Source organism: Ovis aries, chromosome 19 (assembly GCF_016772045.2).
Source record: "Ovis aries strain OAR_USU_Benz2616 breed Rambouillet chromosome 19, ARS-UI_Ramb_v3.0, whole genome shotgun sequence".
Lineage (NCBI taxonomy): Eukaryota > Metazoa > Chordata > Mammalia > Artiodactyla > Bovidae > Ovis > Ovis aries.
Window position 1 is genome coordinate 58,062,881 of NC_056072.1, and position 19,348 is coordinate 58,082,228.

Genomic DNA, 19,348 nt, shown 5'->3' on the forward strand with positions numbered 1-19,348 from the left:
CTAAATGCTCACACACACGATTGCATATAATTCCCGAGGGAGCGTTATCATCCTCACCCCAGTTTACAGAGGAGGTGACATGCAGTGACTTCTTCGGAGCTACACAGAGTGGTGACCAAGGAGAATGTCACTCTCTGGCTCCCACACGAGCGCCCTGTCCCATGCCCCACGGCTCTGCGTTCCTCCTGCTGGAAAGGCCCTGACTTTCACCACAGGCTGCCCCAGGCAGCAGGTCACTGGGAGCCTGACTCTTGGGAATCTCCACGCCCTCCAAATACTTTAGTGATGAAAGCTTCGCCTCTGGTTTGTGTTGCTGACATTTTTCTCGTAAGCACAAATGAAGGCAGAGACTGTCTTACACACAATGTCCTTTCCTGATCAGTGGTGTCACCGAGTGGCATCTGTGGCCACCCCCATTGATTTAACATCCCAAATGCGTCCACGGCCCTTACTGTGCTCCAGGCCGCCTTCTGAGCACTTTACGTGTCTTAAACCTCACGATGCTCGGAGGTAGAACCTGTTACCACCCCCAGTTTACAGGAGTGCCAAGGAGAGCTGCGAGGACCTGCCCCAGGGTCACAGAGACAAACGTGGAGCCAGGCTTTGACCTCCTCTAAGAGCCCACACTTAAGAGCTGGTCCAGCAAGGACCCATTACTGCAGCCCTTGGGAACCAAGCAGCCGCTCTCTGACTCCAGCAGGGGGCGCCAAAGCCCCCTGCCCCAGCCCTGCCCCAGGCCAGCTGCAGGCGGCTCAAGAGGGGGGGTCTCTAAATGCCAAATGCCCTCACCTCCCTGGCAGGGTCTGACCGTGCAGGCTCCAGCCCTGCAGGCTCCTTGCTCCTTCCCGGCTCTCTCAGTGACTCCCAAGCTGCTCCTGCTGCTCCCGCCCCTAGCTGGTTCTCTCCATCATACTCAGCCTCTCTTTGGGGGCTTCCCCTGTGGCTCAGATGGTAAGGAATCTGCCTGCAATGCAGGACACCCGAGTTCAATCCCTGGGTCGGGACCCTGGAGCAGGGAATGGCAACCCACTCCAGTATTCCTGCCTGGAGAATCCCATGGAGAGAGGAGCCTGGCAGGCTACAGTCCACCAGGTGGCAAAGAGTCAGACTAACACGTTCACTTTCAGCCTCTCTGCCTCAAGGCAGTATTCCATCCCTGCCTTGGCTTAACCGACTGCTGGCTGCGGAGACCTCAGTCACCCTCGGAAGCCCACACCCTCTCTCCCGGCACACACGTTCACCTGTCCGATCAGTGACCTACAGGCACATCAAACTCGGTACCTCCAAAACCAAGTTCGTGGGCCTCAGACCAGCTTCTCCTGCCCGGCTCCGTGTTGTCCTCATCAACCACCCTGCCTTTCAGGGCAGAGGCCATCCTGGGACCTCTTCACCCCGTCTCCCTGCCTTCAGACTGTCTGCATCCACTGGTCTCCTTGAGTCTTGTCCAACCTGAGCCCTCTCTCCCAACAACCTCCCACCTCACGTCCTGCCTCCCTCTACCGGTCCTATAACAGCTGCCATGTGCCTCCTGAAGCACAAACCGGAGCCTGCCACAGCCCCGCTTCTGTTTCGGAGAAGGCCCACACTTATTCACTTTCCTTGTTGTGCAGTCACTGAGCCGTTCTGACTCTTTCAAACCCCACGGACTGCAGCACCCCGGGCTTCCCTGTCCCTCACCATCTCCTGGAGCTTGTGCCCTGAATTTATCCCTAGACCTCCTCTTGGGCCTCACCTTTTGCAGCCCTCCTACCCCATTCCCTCCAGCATTCCGTTCATATTGGCAAGAAGAGTAACACTGATCTCATAGTATCCTGAGAGGACTAAATGAGTTAATATGCTGATGTTCTTGATGACAGCACCTGGCATGCAGCACGTACTACCTCTGTGATGATTAAACTGGTCCTCAAACTACTTGCCTCTGGAGGGCAGACGCTGAATTATTTATTTGATCCACCTGCCCCAACGTCCTGGTTGTGAACCAGTCCCTGGTTCTGAATGTCCCCTAATATTTGTGACCTGGGCGTGTCTTTGGTCCAAGAATGACGGTGCGTGTAGAGAAGAAAGAGCGCATTTGAGGGCCTTCTGGAGGCAGGCTGCTCAGGGCTGGGAGAAACACAGGCAGAGGATAGCTGCTCGCCTGCCCATGGAGCTCCACGGGATCCACACCCCATCTCCCTGCTCCAGCCTCGCTGGCCTTCCTTCTCTCTGGAGCACAGCCCTCATCCCCTCCTGCGGCTCCTGCCCACCTGTGAGCCTCTGTCCTGCCTTCTGCTTCCTGTACTGCCGGACCCTCTCCTCCCTGCCCTTCAGGCCTCACGTCTAAAATCAACCCTCCAGCCCCAGAGCTCTCTCTCACCATCACTCTGTCTTATCATCTGCACCTGCCCCTCTGACGTCTCCAATTATGCACTTGTTTACTTAGGGTCTGCCTCCCCCACCAGCTCGGAGAGAAGGATATTGTACTTATTCCTTAAAATATCCGCCGCGCCCACGCTGGGGCGTGGCACAGACATCTGTGCAATGGGAATGGACGCTAGAATAGTGGTTTTCATTGACCTTGTGTGATTTAGCAAAGCCGTTCAGAAGTGATAACCCTGGGGAGCCGGGAGCTGTTCACTAGAGTCACGCACGCCTTGTTTGCAATCTGGCTCGGCCACTCCTCCAAGCTGGTGTCTTTGGGAAAACACCTTCGCTGCCCTGAGCCTCGATTTCTTTCGTTGCAATCTGAGTCCCAAAGCCCCTAGCTCACTGGACTGGGCTGTGTATCATGGGAAGGGGTCAGGACCTCTGGTCAGCTTGGACGCTGTCCCCGCGAGCGAGCCAGGCCTACCTGCACTGCCCGCCAGGTGTCGCCGCGAGCGCGCGCCGAGCCGCCGGCTGCGCCCGGAGCCCTCGGGCGGCTCGCGCGCCCCGCGTCTGGGCTGCGAGCGGGGAGTCCAGGCCTCCAGACTGTCCTCCAGGAGCGGGATTCCAGCGGAGGCTGTCTCACCTGGGCACCCACCTGCCGCCCCGCCTCGAATGGACGGGGGTGAGGACGAATCCGCTGAGCCAAGTCATCCTCCTCCGCCACTAGCCCTGCGAAAGGGGGCGCCCTCCCCCGAAGCTGGGGAGAGGGGAGTGAGCTCTCCACGACCCCCACCCCCCAGCTCCGAGCACTCGGAGGGACCGGGAGGCAGGCCCGGGCGCGAGTGAGGGTTCTCGGCCGAGCCCCGATTCCCCCCAACCGGAGGGCCGTCCCTGCGCGTCCGTTCGCCCCGCAGTCGGCGAGTTGGCGCCGGAGGGGCGGCTCGTGCGGACTCCCGTTGCCCCCCACCCGGCTGGGCGCCCCGGAGCCGGGAGGGGGCGCCGCGGGAGCGCGTGGGGCAAGCGCGAGCGCGCTCGGAGCAGGCGGCCCTGTCCCGCGGGCGCGGGGGCGCGGGGCGGGCGCTCCGCGGAGGCGGGCGGGGAGGGGGCGGGGGACGGTGGGAGGGGCGGGGGCGGGCGGCTGCAGCGCCCCCGCACGCCCCGCGCCTCGCACATTCGCCCCGGCCGCTCGCGCGCAGCCCGGCGTCGCCCCGCGCCGCGCTCGCTCCTCCCTCCTTCCCGGGGCTCGGTGGCTCCCGCGCTCCCGGCGAGGCTCCGGCGCCGAGCGCGCGGACGGGCGGACGACAGACGGCCTCGGGAAGCCTCGGCCCGCGCCTCCAGGGCGGGCTATGTGGATTGCCCCGCCAAGGCCGGCCCGCGGGATCAGCCCGGCCCGGCCCGCGGCCCCGGCGGCCAGCGGGGACTATGAACCGGAAAGCGCGGCGCTGCCTGGGCCACTTCTTTCTCAGCCTGGGCATGGTCTACCTCCGGATCGGGTAAGGGCCGCTCGCACCCCCTGCACGCGCGTCCCGGCAAAGTTGGCGTGTCTCGGGGAGGGGTTGAGCCGCTCGCGAGCCGCCGCCGGCCGCCAACTTCGTTGGCTCCGCAGATAGGCGGAGGCGGGTGAGGTGCGGGAACGGTGGGCGCACAGAGGGCCCCCGCAGGCGCGAGCCCCAGGGGCGCGCACAGCTCCAGAGACACGGCCGTCCCGGGAATGCCCGAGGGAGGAAGCCCCCTCCCCCGACCCCAAGCCAAGGACAACCCGCAGGGACGCTCCAGCGCGGGGGACCCTGAAGAGGTCGCCTGCTGCAAAGGGTCAGCGCCTCCCAGGGACACTCGGACCGGGTCATGGGACCACCAGCCAGGACCACAGCAGCTCCCAGGGAGCTCAGCCCCCAGAGCCCAAGAGAAAGTGCCCACAGAGGGGCGGGCACAGCCGCTCCTAGTGCAGGGCAGTCCCCGGGTGGCAGGCAGGGCGGGTCTGCGAGCAGGGAACAGGTACCCGCAGGGAGGCACGTTCGCTGGGCCAAAGCACAGAAGCCCGGGCACCACGCGTTTCCAGGAACCCTCAGACCCCCGGGGCCGAGGGGACAGCGCCAGCCACCCGAGCAGACGCACACAAGGGTAGAGCTGGAGATGGACCGAGACAACCAGGGACGCAAGCTCGCGAGCCAGCGCCGGCGAGAGGCGGGACAGCCCGCCCCCTAAAGCTGGGCACCCGAGGCGGCCGGCGCGTCCGCGAGCGGCCCTCCCCGTCTCACCCTGGCGTTTCTCGGGGTTGGGCCGGGGGCGGCGCTCGGGCTGGAAGGTGGGAGGGGGCGGCCCGGGACGCGTCTTGGAGCTGCGTTTGCAGGGCCGGTCACCCTTTGTACTTCGGAGATAGTGCGCGTGAAGCGTGAGGGTGGGGGCTCCAGGGATGGATGGGGGGTTCCGGCGCGCCGGGGCCACCTCGGCAGGTTTCACGAGAGCGGCGCCCCCAGCTCCGCTTGGGGAGGGGACGGACTGCAGGATCTGCGGCGGGGTGTGTGTGTGTGTGTGTGTGTGTGTGTGATGGATCCTTTGTTTTGTCCCTCGCTTCCCCCGCCTCCCCGCCCCGCGGCTCCCGCGATCTCGCAAGTTGACCGGCCGCGGCGGCCAGCAGGTGCGCACGGAGCGGACCAGGCGGCTGCCAGCCGTGACCGCGGGCCGGGAGGCGGCTGCGGGGCTCGCGCGCTGCCTGCCTGCGGCTGTTTTAAGTGTTATTGATTCGCCCGCGTCTGGGTGGCTTTGCTTTTTTTTTTCCCCCTGCTTTAATCATCTTGGCCCGCGCCCCACCGCCCCGCGCGCATCCAGGAAGCCGGTGGGGCTGATTGGCGCTGGCCGCGTGCGGCTTTATCTTCTTTTTAATTAGAAACGGGGCGGAGGGACCCGGGAGCGGAGAGAGAAAGGGAAAACAACAGAAAATAACCTCCCCTGGCCGCCCCGCCCGCCCGACCTCCCGCCGCCGGCGCCGAGACCTCACAGTCCCCGCAGGGATCCAGCTGCCCAGAGGGACGGAGGGAGAGAGCACTGGAGCCACGGAGGGCGCCCGCCTTCCGTTCCGCGGCCGCCCTTTGGGGTGGGGAGGGAGGGCCAGGTCAGGCGGGGAGTGGCAGGGTGGTCTGGGGCCAGGCCCTGCTGCTCTCTGCACCTCGGCTTATCCATCTGTAAAATGGGCCCGAAAGGTGAAGTTTCAGAGCTCTCTCTTGAGAGGCCTTCTGGTTCCGATGGATGGCAAGGCACCTGTGTATTCTTATCTGGATAGTTCCTGTGGCTCAGGGACAAGCCTTTTGGAACAATCAGACCCAATAACAGTAACTACTACAGCAGCTCATTTATTGAGTGCTCACTGTGTGCCTGACACCTTGGGAGCACCTCCCATGTTTAATTTTTCAGCCTCCCTTTGAGATGAGGCCTAGGTAATACCCTCATTTTAGTAATGGGGAAACAGCGCAGAGAGGAGATGTAATTTGCCCAAGGTCACACAGCTCCCAGGTGAAGGAAGCTTCGGTGGCACCCTAGGCCTGAACACTTAGCTCTGAGACTGTGCCTGTGATTTTTTTTTCCCCCAAATATATAATTTCACTCTCTGCTGATGGAGGGGGTTTCCTGGTGGTCAGCTAGGTGTTCAGAGGCATCTCCTGTCTTGTGGCCAGAGCATCTCTGCTTGCCTTGCTCTTTTTATGCTGTCTCTTCCTCAAATGCTGCAGACCTTCTAGCTCTGTCTTGTAGTGGCTGAGACGGATGACTGAGGGCACTCGTCAGTCTCCAGGTCTCACTCTCTGTGAGCCTCGGCTTTCAGCTGTGCAGAGTGGACACGTGAAATGAAGGTGACGGTCCCTGCCCAGGAGGGCTGTTCAGAGAGACCACGTGGTCCAGTGTGAGTGGCGGCCCGGCCACGCTGCCTTTGCGTATAGTAGGCATCCTGCAAAGCTCATGGATGCATCCAAGGCTGGGGGTGCCTCTACGTGGCAGGCACGCAGCCTGAGTGACATTTCTGAGGCTCATAATTGGGATGGAAAGTTAGGAGGGATGGCGTGGGGAGGCAGGTTCCCTTAGGTGGGATGGTCAGGGAGGGGACCCTCAAGGTCACATGGCTGATGGCAAGAGGCCAAGCACGTGAAGCTCAGGGGGCAAAAGCTTCTCGGGAGAGGAACCGGCGAGGATCAAGGACCCAAGGCAGGAGGAGGAGGGCTGGTGTGTGGCAGGGGCGGCAGGAAAGAGGGCAGAGGTGGAGAACGCTTGGAGAACAGCGGGGGCCCCTCCCCTTGGCAAATCCCAATCCCGGATTGACTTCCCACAGCCCAGGCTGGGCAGGAAGGATGAGGCGCTCGGCTGGTGGGGTACTGACCTTGGCTGTGTCAACAGGAGCTCATTACTACAACCCGAGTGAGGTCTTCTCATCCAGAGGATGCTTGATGGCCTTTCGAGGATTACACACAATGGGAGCTCCAGACAAGTGGGCCATCTTTGTGTAAGGGGAGGGCTGGCTCCTTGGTCTGCGCTGCCATCGGAGCCTCTCTGGGGTTACCTGGATGCTAGGAAGCGGCCCCACACTCAGGCCAGATGCCCGCGACTCAGTCAGTCGCCTCTTTCCCTCTACCCTTGCCCAAGCCCTCCACAGCGCTGGGTCACTTCATCTGCAGCCACCCCGCACCACTGCCACCAAGGCCAAGCCACCACCACCTCTGGCCTGCCCACGCTCCCTGCCTCGTCCTGGAGTCCCGCAGTGCTCTCCTGCCCGGGGCTGGAGGTGGGGGGACCCTGCCAGGGACCGGCTTCCAGCCCTCCCGTGCCTTGTGACGCGTGGAGAAAGTTCCCGCCGCCAGCCATCACCTCTCTCCAGGCTCTCCCCTTCCCTGAGCCCTGGTTCCCAGCTGGCTTCTGTGGCTTCTTTCTTTTCCTTGGCGATCCCAAGCTTGTCCCCCTCCCGGGACTTTGCGTCTTCTGTTCCCGCCACACCCCGCCCCCGATGCCCCCCGGAACACTCTGCCTCAGACCTTCCCACGGCTGGTTCCCAACCCTTCAGGGCTCCACTGCACTGCCACCTCCTCAGGGAGGCCCTCCTTGACCACTCCAGCTGAAGCGGCCCCTCCCCTCCCAGGCCCACCTCTCCTTGCTATCACAGCATCTTCACTATTTTCTCAGGAGTGGGCATCGCTGAAGGGCCTGTTGTGTTTATGTGGTGCATGCGTTGTGGGCTTTGGTGGCCCCTCGAGGGCAGGGCCTCGCCTGTCCGAGCCTGGTGCCCTGACAGGTGTCTGGTATGGACCCGTGCAGTGAGTGAGTGAGCAAGCCAGGAACCTCTCTGCCAAGGTCGTGAGCGTGCTCTAGGCCACTCGTGTCTGCAGTGGGATCCGCATACTCCATGGGCCTGCAGGAAGGAGAGACTGCAACTTTTATTCACAATTGCTTTTTATTTTTGCTTTATTTTTTCTATTTTTCCCGTTAAAATTTTTTTTTGTTTCTTTTTTGTCTTTTTCATTTTCTCTTTAGAGTTGCGTTTTAAAGCTGTGTTTATAATGAAACACGTACGTCCATAATACATACATAACACGTCTAAATGTTTTTTTCTTTAATATCTGTGCACCCGCTGCCCTATTAGAGGCAACTGCTTCGTGAAACTGAGCGGTTACCTTTGCAGTTTCATCGTACAGAGATGATCCCTAAACAGTTATCAGTTCCATTTTGCATGATTCTAAACTTTGTCACAACTGAATCCTCCCAAAGATGCAAAGGCAACTGGCTGAGTTCATGTGGCAGTATGTTTGTGACCAGCGTCATCTTTCTTTGTGTCTAAAAAGGAAATTACGCCTAATATTGAATATACACAAGTGCTGATGGGAATGACGAACGCGCGGACGTGGGCTGGGCGTGCAGTGTCAGAAGCTGAGAGGCCTGGGATGGGAGCGGTGGGGGGAGGCAGGGCTGGACACCCAGGCAGGGTCTGCAGGCTGTGCCCCGCCCCTGCACCTTGCTGGCCTAACGCTCCGTCTCTCTGTGTCCCCTGCTCCAGCGGCTTCTCCTCGGTGGTAGCTCTGGGCGCAAGCATCATCTGTAACAAGATCCCAGGCCTGGCCCCCAGACAGCGGGCGATCTGCCAGAGCCGGCCCGACGCCATCATCGTCATAGGAGAAGGCTCGCAAATGGGCCTGGACGAGTGTCAGTTTCAATTCCGCAACGGCCGCTGGAACTGCTCGGCACTGGGGGAGCGCACCGTCTTCGGCAAGGAGCTCAAAGTGGGTATGTGCTACCTGGGCGCCCCGAGCGGGGTCTGACAGGCCATGGGGAGACCAGGAGGCCTCGGGACTGCTCCAGGATCCCCTGCCCCTGCCCCAGGGTGGAACGCCCCAGCTATGGGATCCCACAGGTGCAGAATTCAGATCCCGTGAGGGGGGTCAGCTCTCTGGTTTGCATCCATGCCACCACCTGTTCACGGCGGAGCTGCAGACCGGGGGCCCAAAGGCGAACTGGCTGACGCGGCACTGATACTGGTCTGCAACTTGACGCCCAAATCTTCAAGTTATCCGTTTCACCAAAAAAACATGAACTTCTGGCTGCTTTTGCAAAACTCGGAAGAGCTATGATAGCTTATACGTGTGTCCGCTGAGCTAATGATGGGCTGCAGCTGAGAACGCAGCGCCCTGCTGATGGAGCCTGGGCAGCCCAGTCACCCCACAGGGCCCTCCCCTACACATGTCCGCCCGCGGCCCTGACACGAGCTGCCTGGCCTCTGTGGGCATTCGGGTCTCCAGCCTCTGTCTTACCGGAGTAGTGCCTTGTGCGGTTAAACACACACAGACACACATACAGCGCCGGGCCACGCATCCGGTCTCCAAGGTGATCGTGAGGGAAGCCTGGTGGAAAGGACATCGGAGTGGTGTTGGTGGCCGGGAGGCACGCGCTGGGTGGGGAAGGCCACATTGTGTATCTTCTCATTTCTGTGCGTCTGGACCTGGGTGGGGCCGGGAACCCTGCAAGCCCACTGCTGAGCCGAGAAGTGGGGCACTTCTCTGGAAGTGAGGTCAGCTTGGGGTCCCTGGGCCACAGTGGTTCACCCCAGCCCTCTCGACTGCTCCAGGAGCATCCCTGGGTTCTCCATCTCCCACGCCCTGACAGCAGCAAGTTGAGTTCACGTTGGAAAGATCCAGCTGGATCTGCCCACTGCCCCGTGTCCTCACCCCAGCCTTCAGGAGCGCCTCAGGGCTCCCTGGGCACCCTCAGCCTCCTACCTGCCCTGAAGACCTCGTGTCCCTTGTAAACGGAAACTGGAATCTGCCGTCTCCCGCTTGGACCTCGGGATGAAACCCCACCTGCTTATCCATCTACTGCGGCCCCCGGTCCTCATCTATTCCCACCTTCTCATCCTCCCACCCACCCAGCCTCACCCTGTTCCCCAAGCACGCGACACTGAGGTACCGTGCATCCCTTGCGCCTCGTCTCCTCTCCCGCCGTCTTCTGAGCCCTCGCTCGTGGTCCCTCATGCTTTTCTCGCCTTTTCCTGCCCACTCCCCTACCTCCTGTTTCTGGGACCCAGGCCTGGGCTCTGGCGTTTTAGCTGGATCTTTGTTAACAAGTGAGGTGTTACGTATGGGGAAACTAAGGCTCGGGGGGCTTGCCCAAGGTCAGCAACAGCGAGTGGCATGGCCTCCTGGGGCTGGGCTGATCCCAGTCTCACTGGCCCGTTGGTGGCATTGTGGTAGTGCCAGGCGTGGTGCGATAGTGGGGCTCCAGCGTAGGGAGTCCCAGGATGAAGGAGGCCTTGCTGGCCAGCAGCTCCCCAGCTGCCCAGAGCTGCGAAATTGAGGGGTCTGTTGCAGGCTGAGGTCAAGGGTGGGGCAGATACCACCAGTGTGCACTTCTCATTTATACTACCAGTATATTCCCAGCAGGAGCGGAGGCCTGGGGCAAGGAGCATTCTTGCAGAGGAGGCTCCAGTAGGAGAGGTGGCCTCGGGGGTTTTAAGCAAACAGAGGCTCCAAGAAAACCCCTGGGATTGCAGTTTTAGAGCGACAGGCCTGCGAGCGACCTGGACTCACTCTGATCGAATCTGGGGCCTGACTCAGGAGCATCCGTCCATCCCAAACCATCACAGGGACCGTGGGCAACAGGGCTGCAAGGGCCGCAGGCTGGGCAGCTCCCACGCCCAGTCCTGGGGATGGGGTCTGCAATCAGGGCCCAGGCAGGGTCAGCTCCTTCTGAGGCCCCACCCTGTGCTTGGTATGTAGATGGTCTCCGTCCTCCTGTGTGCTCACTTGGTCTTTGCAGGTGCCCTGATGTCTCTGCCCTTATCTCCTCTTCTAAGGACACCGGTCAGGTTGGAAGACGGCTTAGCCTAGTGGCCTCATTGTAACTTAACCCCCTCTTTACAGGCCATGCCTCCAAATACAGACATGTTCTGAGGTCCTGGGGGTTAGCGCTGAGCATATGAAGTTTGGGGGACACAGCTGAGCCCTTAACAAGCAACCAGACAGCAGGATGGTCTGCACTTTAGGGACAAGCGTATGAGGAGTGCTGGGTGCTCAGAGGTGAGACGCCCAGGTGGAGGGAGCGGACGGGACAGTGGAGATGGCTTTGCTCTGGGTCTTGGAGGGTGGGAGGAATTTCACTGGCCAGTAAATGGGATCCCAGGCCGAGGGAACCTCGGGGAAAAGACATGGATGTGTGATTGCTAAGGGGAGGGGCAGCGGGGGTCTGCGGCCTCAGGGATCAGGAGCCTCAGGTGAGACCACAGGCCAGCTATCACGGGCCTTACACGCCAGCATTCTGTGACCCTTCATCAGGTTTATCAGCAGTGTGGCCCTGGGGGACCCAGGAAAGCATGCAGCCCCCACTCCAGGCTTTTCCTCTGCTTAATTAAAATGATGAACTCCCCCTCGAATCCACCAAGATGACAAGGAGAGCAAGTTTGGTTTATCCCCTTGTGAGCATTTCTTAGGCGACTTCTGTCTCCACCTCCCAAGCCACGCTTTGTCTCTCCTGAATCTTGATGTCTGATTTATCTCCTACTGATAGATTCCCTGGAAGCACATTGTTTTGAGTTGTGTTTAATTTTACAGAGGAAAGGCATCACGTAATATGCGGTCTTTTGGAATTTACTTTTTTCCCCATTGCCACTGCCAGAGCTCGTATGTATAGTTCCTTGTAGCTGTTTTTTTAAAAAACATATTTTTTATTTGGCTGCGTCAGGTCTCAGGTGCGGCATCGGGATCTTTCGTTGCCATACGTGACCGTCTGTTTGCGGTGCTAGGGCTCAGTAGCTGTGGTGCGCAGGCTCAGCTGGGATCTTAGTTCCCCCCACCAGGGTTTGAACCTGCGTCCCCCCCACTGCCAGGCGGATTCTTAACCGCTGGGCCGCCGGGGAAGTCCCCCTTGTGGCCGTGGTTGATTCACATCAGCCGTGGTGAGTAGACCCCATGTGTGTGCCCACACACTGGCTGAGGGGTGTCTGGGCTGTTGCTAACAGGGCCCCTGCAGGCCTTCCTGTGTGCACGTCCCGGGGCCCCTGAGTGTGTCTCTGGCGTCTGTAGTGAGCCGCGGGATTGCTGGTGGCGGCAGGTGGGGACAGAGCTGCTTGCCCCAGTGACTGCACACGTGCTGCTCCCCCAGCCCGCAGCGTTGACCTGCGGCCGCTCTAGGGATCGCCCAGAGATCTTCCTCGCTGCCTGCGGGGCAGTGTGAAATGTTCTCTCACCATGATTTGCATGTCCTTGAAGTCAAGGGGTTGCAATCTCCTCCTGTATTTGCGGGCCGAGCAGGTTTAATATTGGGTGAGTTGCCCATTCATTCTTGTCGCCCATTTCCCATCAGGCTGTACGTGGTCGCGTCGTGGGTAGGAGGTGAGGGCTGCATCCCAGTCCCTGGGCAGGGCCCCAAGGAGGGTGGGTCACGTGGGGCTTCACCCCCATCTTTCATCCTATTGAGCCTTGATGAGGGGGTGGGGGGCAGTGGGCAGAGTCAAGGCGGCCGTTCCTCACCCATCACCTTGTTGGTTTCTCGCACCTGCATCTCAGCTCAGCGCCAGGTGGAGGCTGACCATGTCACATGCAGGCTTTGTGGAGAGCTCGAGATGGGTGGCGAGTCTCCTGTGGCTGCAGAGGTTCTTGTTTGTGTGCTCCTAACAGACTGACGGACACGACTGAGCGACTTCCCTTTCACTTTTCACTTTCATGCACTGGAGAAGGAAATGGCAACCCACTCCAGTGTTCTTGCCTGGAGAATCCCAGGGACGGGGGAGCCTGGTGGGCTGCTGTCTCTGGGGTTGCACAGAGTCGGACACGACTGAAGTGACTTAGCAGCAGCAGCAGCAGCAGACTGTACTGGCAAGTTTCCTGTGGCTGCGGAGGTTCTTGCTTGTGTGGTCCTAACAGACATGACTCCCGAGGCCGCCGTGTATCCAACAGGCTGGTGGTGGCAGTGGGCCATGGGGCGTCCAAGCGAGCACCAGTCTCCGCCTCCCGCGGCCCACCTTGCCAGGAGGCAGGCAGCAGCACCCTCTGGACGTAAGGCCCTGGCACCTGGAGGGTGTGGGCCTTCGGGGGCGTCCCTTCGCCCTCCCAGGAGGCCCCCGTGCCTCTCTGCTATGAAGACAAACTCAAGGAACTGGGGGTGCTCTGGGCTTTACTCCTGGTTGTTCCAGGACAAGAAGCTGTGGGATAGAAAGGAGAGAGGCTGTTGTTCCCATTTCTAACCTGAGCTGCTCATTTTGATTCTGCGGAGCGTATCGCCCAGTCTGTCCACTTCTCCCCACCTCCACCATCACCTTCTGCTTGGAATCTCCATCTTCAGAGAGCTGTCGCCTGACTCCATCAGCCCCTAATACACTGCCCTATACCCCCACCCACCAGCCACATGGCCCCCAGCAAAGTCTGTCCTCTCGGTTGCTTGGACCGTGGCATCTCCGTTTGTAAAACCCTCCCTGTTGCTCTGAGAACAAGATGCCAACAGTCGCCCGGTCCTTTGCTGACCTCCATGACCTGCATCCTGACCCCATCTCCCCCCCTACCCTCACGTGTGACAAGTCCTTCCCAGCTCGGAGCCTTTGCCCCGGCTGGTGCCCAACCTGGATGCCCTCTGCTGCTTCCACCCTGGGCTCGCGTGCCCGCCGCTCGCCAGGGCCTGCTGCGCGGTGTAGACCGCCCGCCCCTCGTTGCCCTGCCCGAGGTTTTCTTTGCATCACTTGCCATACCAGGGCATGTTCTCTGTTTGCTTGCTCGTGCAGCCCCGAGGGACGGTGCAGACCCCCGCCCCAGTCCCTTCTGGAACAGGGGTCAGGGCAGAAGGGCAACAGGGCCAAGCTGCTGAGCAGTGGTGGGGACCTTGCACAGCCCAGCACTGTGCAGGCCTCCACCCAGATGCCACCTCCTCCAGGAGGCCTTCTTTGACCACCTGGCCGTGACAGCCCCGCTGCAGGCCACTCTGTGCTGTTGTCTGTACAGCACTCACTGCTTTCAGAAGCGACTGCGTGCTTTGGGAAGCCCACGTGTGTCTGCCAGCAGTCCACGGAGCATGGGCCTGTCAACCGTCTTCTCTGTGTGACCCCAGGGCCCGGCACACAGTAGGTGCTCAGGAAACACGTGGAGACAGGCTTGCTTCCCGGGCAGGGCCGTTCCACTCTGCCCTCCGCGCCCAGCCGCTCTGAGCCCTCCAGGGTCTTGCTCTGGCCCAGGTCTGGGCGCACCATGCATGGGGGACGCGCTCTGTCCTCTTTGAGTGAATGCTTTCTGTTTCTGACCCGAAATGCAGCCCTGGTGGTTCAGTCCTGCCTGCGGTTGTTCTGACCTGTCTTAGCCCAGCTTTCTGTTAGCTCTCTTCCCACGTTTGCATTGCTTCAGTTAGAATGTCGTCTAGGTCACTGCCTAGGGGAGACCGCCCTCCCACCAAGGCGCGACTCAAGAGGACCTGTTACTCTGTCTGTTCTGGGGAACGCAGGTCTCTAGCCCTCCCCACCCCCACCTGCTGCTCTAGGGCGAAAAGGAGGGCCCCCGGATGATCAGTTTGGGACCTCAGCATGCTGTTCTCCCTGCAGTAGAGGCTCTGAGAAGTCCTGCAGACAAGAGAGCACCTTGGGTAGGCTTCCCTGGGGGTCCCGTCTCCCCAGACCTCAGGCTCATTGACAGTCTGCCGGAACTGCTCTTCCGAGGCAGCCACCCCAGGAAACAGTGCTCTGGGGACCCCATAGATGGGCCATGCTCGCCCCAGGGCTTTTGCAGTATCCACGAAAGTGCACTCACCCGCCCCCAAGCCCAGCATCCTTCCCCAAGGGCACAGCAGGGCCACGTCCCCGTGTCTGATGCGGACCGTGAGATCCGTTCCAGCCAAAGTCCCTTAAATCAGCCTGGTTCTCTATACAAGTACAGGAAACGTTCCTGCGTGCGTATGTACGGCAGACAGAGTGAGCGTGTGCTGTGTGCAAAGGATTCGCACAGTATTTCTTTTCATATTTTTTTAAGATTCCACATATAAGTGAGATCATGTAGTATTTGTCTTTTTCTGCCCTCCCGGTCCATCCAGAATGTTGCAGATGGCAGGAGCCCTTTCTTTTTTTTGTGGCTGAGTAATATTCTGCTGTATGTATACACGTGTGTGTGTATTTATATACTTATATATGTATATATATCTGGGCTTCCCTGGTGGCTCAGAGAGTCAAGAATCTGCCTGCAGTGCAGGAGACTCGGGTTTGATCCCTGGGTTGGAAGATCCCGTAGAGAAGAGAACGGCAACCCACTCCAGTATTCTTTCCTGAATTTCACGGACAGAGGAGTCTGGTGGGCTAGGTCCGTAGCGTCACAAAAGAGTCAGACACGACTGAGTGACTAACACCTTTGCTTCTTTCCATGTACACATACGCACACACACACCCATGCACACGCGCACATACGCACCCCTGTATGTACATACACTTCCCTATCCGCTCGTCTCTCAATAGATTCTCAGGGTATTTGCACGTCTTGCCTAGTGTAAATACTGCTGTGATGAACTTGAGGGTGCAAATATTTTTGAGTTAGCACTTTCATTTTCTTTGGCTACATACTCAGAAGTAGAATTGCTATATGCTAGTTCTAATTTTAAGTTTTTAAAAACACAGTTATTTGTTTGTTTGGCTGTGCCAGGCCTCAGTTACAGCGTGATGCAGGGTCTCTAGCTGTGGCGTGTGAACGCTTAGTTGCGTCCCGTGGATCCGGTTCCCTGAGCAGGGGTGGAACCCGGGCCCTCTGTCCTGGGAGCACTGTGTCTTAGCTGCTGGACCACCGGGAAGTGGTGTTTTTAGTTTTCCCGGGGCTCTGCACACGCTTACACCAGGTTGCAGCCCCGTCCATGCGGTATCTTAAGTTTACTTCTGCTTCAGGTGCATTTGGTTGAATTCATGTGACTTAAGTGCTCGTGGGACTCCCCCGCCTGTGTGTCCACCCACTCATTCATTCATTGGCCCCACAGATATTTACTGGAATCTTCCGTGTGATAAGTGGCTGATGAATCAGCCATCGGGCCTGCCCTTGGGGTGCCCACCATCTGCTGGGGACAGACAGCAAAGTCAGGGCTGAAGTGTGCCCTGGAAGTCTGCTAGAAGAGGGCTGGGCACCGGGCCGATGGCACTGGGCTGGAGAGTGGAAGGCTGCCCGCTGGGTCACCTAGAATGGGCCGCCGCAACCCGGGAGAGGAAGGGTGTGGTGGGGAGGGGCAGTCACAGGAGGCCTGCAGGTGTGGCCCCGGCAGAGTGACCTGGGCACCGGCTGGACGCTGGGGGACAGGGGTGGGCAGAGTGACCTGGGCACCGGCTGGATGCTGGGGGACGGCAGGGGCAGAAAGGGGCTGGAGACAGGGGTGGGGAAGGATCCTTCCTGCAGGGTCTGCCAGGGGATAGGGGTGGGGAGAGCTCTCTGAAGACCCTCTCTCCCCTGTGTCCGGGGAAAAGACAGGATGTGGGAATGATCAGATTCTTAGCACATATAGAAATCTGCTAGGAGTCCAGCATTATCGTCAACAGAGAAACGGTGATTTCCTGACATGCGCTCCTGGGGACGGCTGCATTCTTTTTCAAATACTCACGACCTCCTGTTTGGTACGCCCCTGTGGAATTTTTCCAGGGAAGGGCACTGGTGACCTAGGACTCAGGCGCTGGGGGCCACCCTCCTCTGCCTACCAGCCAGGCAACATGGATGCGTTTCTGGGCTTCTGCTCCCGTCCCATTTCACTGCTTCTCCTCCCGAGTGGTCTAGAGCAGCTCGGCCCTCTCCCCGGGGTGCCCAGGCCTGGGAATCTGCATGCCTTGCACAATGGCTCCGTCTTTCCCCCATCTCGGGCGGGGCGGGTGGACGGAGCCCATGTCTGGTGAGCGGATGACCACTTGGAGGGGTGATTTGAAGACCTTTCCAGAGAGACACACAGAAGCAAGGGGCGGGCCAGCTCCACTTTCTCTCTGCCATGTCTTAACAATACGCCATCTTGGCAGAGCAAAAGACCTATTCTTCCCCTATTCTTGTTTAGAACGCAGCTGACAAAGGACTTTTTGTCTCGTGTGCATTTTTTTTTTTTTTTGCAAGCCTCAGTTCATCCTGGGTTTTAGCTCTCCTGACACTATTCTTTGAGATGACTCTTTTGTTAAAACGTTCTCTTGCCAGCTTTCCTCACACTCTCACACTCTCGCACGTTCGTTCATTCAACTGCCGAGGCGTCACAGATGAGTAATCTGGGTCCTCTGTGTTGAACTCATCTTTGAATTCAACACAGAATAAGGATGGTGAAGGTGCTGAGCCACAAGCCACGGAGAGGATGTCAGGAAGGCCCCTCGGAGGGGACCCCGAGCTGCGCCTTGAGGGAGACGATAACCGCAAACCCTCCTAGGAAGAGCCACTGCTTACCCACCCCTTCCAGGCGTGCTCTTGGTTTGGTGGCTGGTGCCCGGGCTTGTTTCATTTTCCTGACACCCTTAGGAGGCAGGTGCTTTATTATTCCCATTTCACAGAGGAGGAAACTGAGGCCTTCAGAGGTCAGACAACTCACCCCAGGCCCCACCCCCGGGAAGTGGAGCTGGCATGTCAACCCAGCTGGATCGGCACTCCCCCGTCCCGGGCCCTGCTCTGCGACCACCGGGCAACGTGGCCTGTCACCAGGTCAGTGGGAGAGGAAGGGTATTTGCAAACTGAAGGCAGAAAGGCTTGGAGGAAGGAAGAATGCCTTGAGCATTTCTTCTTTTTTCGTAAATGTATGTGTAATTAAACCATAGGAAGATATAGTACCCATGTGTGTGTTAACCGCTCTGTCATATCCGACTCTGTGCGACCCCACGGACTGGAGCCTACCAGGCTCTTCTGTCCATAGGATTCTCCAGGCAAGAATACTGGAGTGGGTTGCCAATTCCTTCTCCAGGGGATCTTCCCAACCCAGGAATTCCTGCATTCCAGACAGATTCTTTACCATCTGAGCGAGTATCCGTCAATTGTATGGCTATTTTGAATTAGATTCTGATACACCTATGGGCCAATTTACTGCACTGTACGAGTATTTAAAAAAAAAAAAAAACCCTCAGCTGTTTGAATGATCTTCTGCAGGTTTGCTGTTGGGCCTTGACGAGCAGCAGCAGTGCGCTCCAGCCTTGTTCGCTGGGAGGAGATGCTTGGTTGCAGTGGAGGCAGGAGAGAAGGGCGGAGGCTGGGGACTGGACATCAGCTCTGTGGGCCCGACCTGTCAGCCGGGCTCAGCCAAGACGCGTGCCCCTGAAGCCCCCATTCTTCCGTCCATCCAGGGGTCTCCCAGTTCTTCCGCTCGGAGACAGCCAGGTGCAGCATTCTGAGCGCGGAGAGGGCTGTGAGCGCCGCGCCACGGGGCTGGCAGAGGCCACCTTTTTCCATCTGTATGTTTTCCAAATCTTCATATATTTCGGCCGGTGTCACTGCAGATTGCTCACTCTCTGACCCATCAGCTTTAAATAGCAAAAGAGAAAAAAAAAATACAGTGCACTTTGTGGTTTCCAGTAAGATACCGTAAATACACCCAGATAATATTCCGGTGCAAACCATTTGCAGCGGCTGCGCAGGGCGTTGGAATGGAATCTTTTGGGCAGGCTTGGACACCAGTTCGTTTCCTCTGTCCCCGCCGGGATCATTACGGAGCTGGAATGCGGGAGGGCGTCAGCCGGGCTCCCCGGGTTCATCTCCCTGATAACTCCAGTCTTTACGAAGAACCTCCCAGGGAACTGGGCTTCTCTGAACACAGAGGTTTCGTTTCATCTTCAGGCCAGCTGGGTCATGTCCTCCGGGCGGTTCTCACTTCCCAGGCGAGGAAGCTGAGGCTGGGGAGCCGGAGTCCTTGCTGAGGGTCGCCCCGCTGAGTAGGGAGCAGGTGGGAGGGACGAAGAGGCTCCATCATAGTCAAGTTCAGAGCTGAGGCCACCTGGGCTTCTGGCTGGAAAATCACCTGCAGATGCTGGTGGCCTCGTGGAGGAGCCAGAGGCGGCAGCAAGGGCAGGACTCCTGCTGGTAGCCAGGAGACCCTGGTCCTAACCCTCAGGTCTCGCTGAGTCACTGGTGACCCTGGGCAAGTCTCCCGGCCTCTGTGAAGCTCTGGGTCCAGGAGGAACCTTGGGCTTTATGTCTGTGGTGCCGGGTACTCCTGGTGGCCCGGGAGCCCTCTCTCTCTGTGCAGAAGCCCCGCCCTAGAGCGCCCTGCCCCGTCATCTCCCTGTCCTACACTCTGCAGAGCCCTGGGCTGCCTGGGCGAGGCGATCTTGCTGTCTGTCCCCCCAGAAGGCAAGGCCTCAGCTGATGCCTCCCTCAGGTTCCTCAGCCCCTAGCATAGTAACCCCCACCCAGGAAGTGCTCAGGAAATAGCTGTGGAGTGAAGGAACAGGGCACTTGACTTCGTCGGGGGGCAAGGAGAGGCAAGGCGGAGGGAGGCTCTTCCTCTGCTCAGGGACCAGAGCGGGGGCGTGGTCAAGGTGAGAGGGGCTGAGTCTGCCCTTGGAGGGGACGGTCAGTGGTGGCCAAGC

The 19,348-nt window shown here is 59.2% G+C and overlaps 1 protein-coding gene across 1 annotated transcript in view; it reads left to right on the plus strand.

Moving 5' to 3' along the window:
• The first annotated feature begins 3,515 nt into the window (after positions 1 to 3,515).
• The window catches only part of WNT7A (Wnt family member 7A), a 65,715-nt gene continuing 49,882 nt past the window's right edge, over positions 3,516 to 19,348 (plus strand). The window contains exons 1-2 of the mRNA XM_027957827.3: positions 3,516 to 3,839; positions 8,378 to 8,604. Coding sequence (XP_027813628.1) covers positions 3,769 to 3,839; positions 8,378 to 8,604 — 298 coding nt within the window. The 5' untranslated portion in view covers positions 3,516 to 3,768. The remainder of the gene's footprint in view (positions 3,840 to 8,377; positions 8,605 to 19,348) is intronic.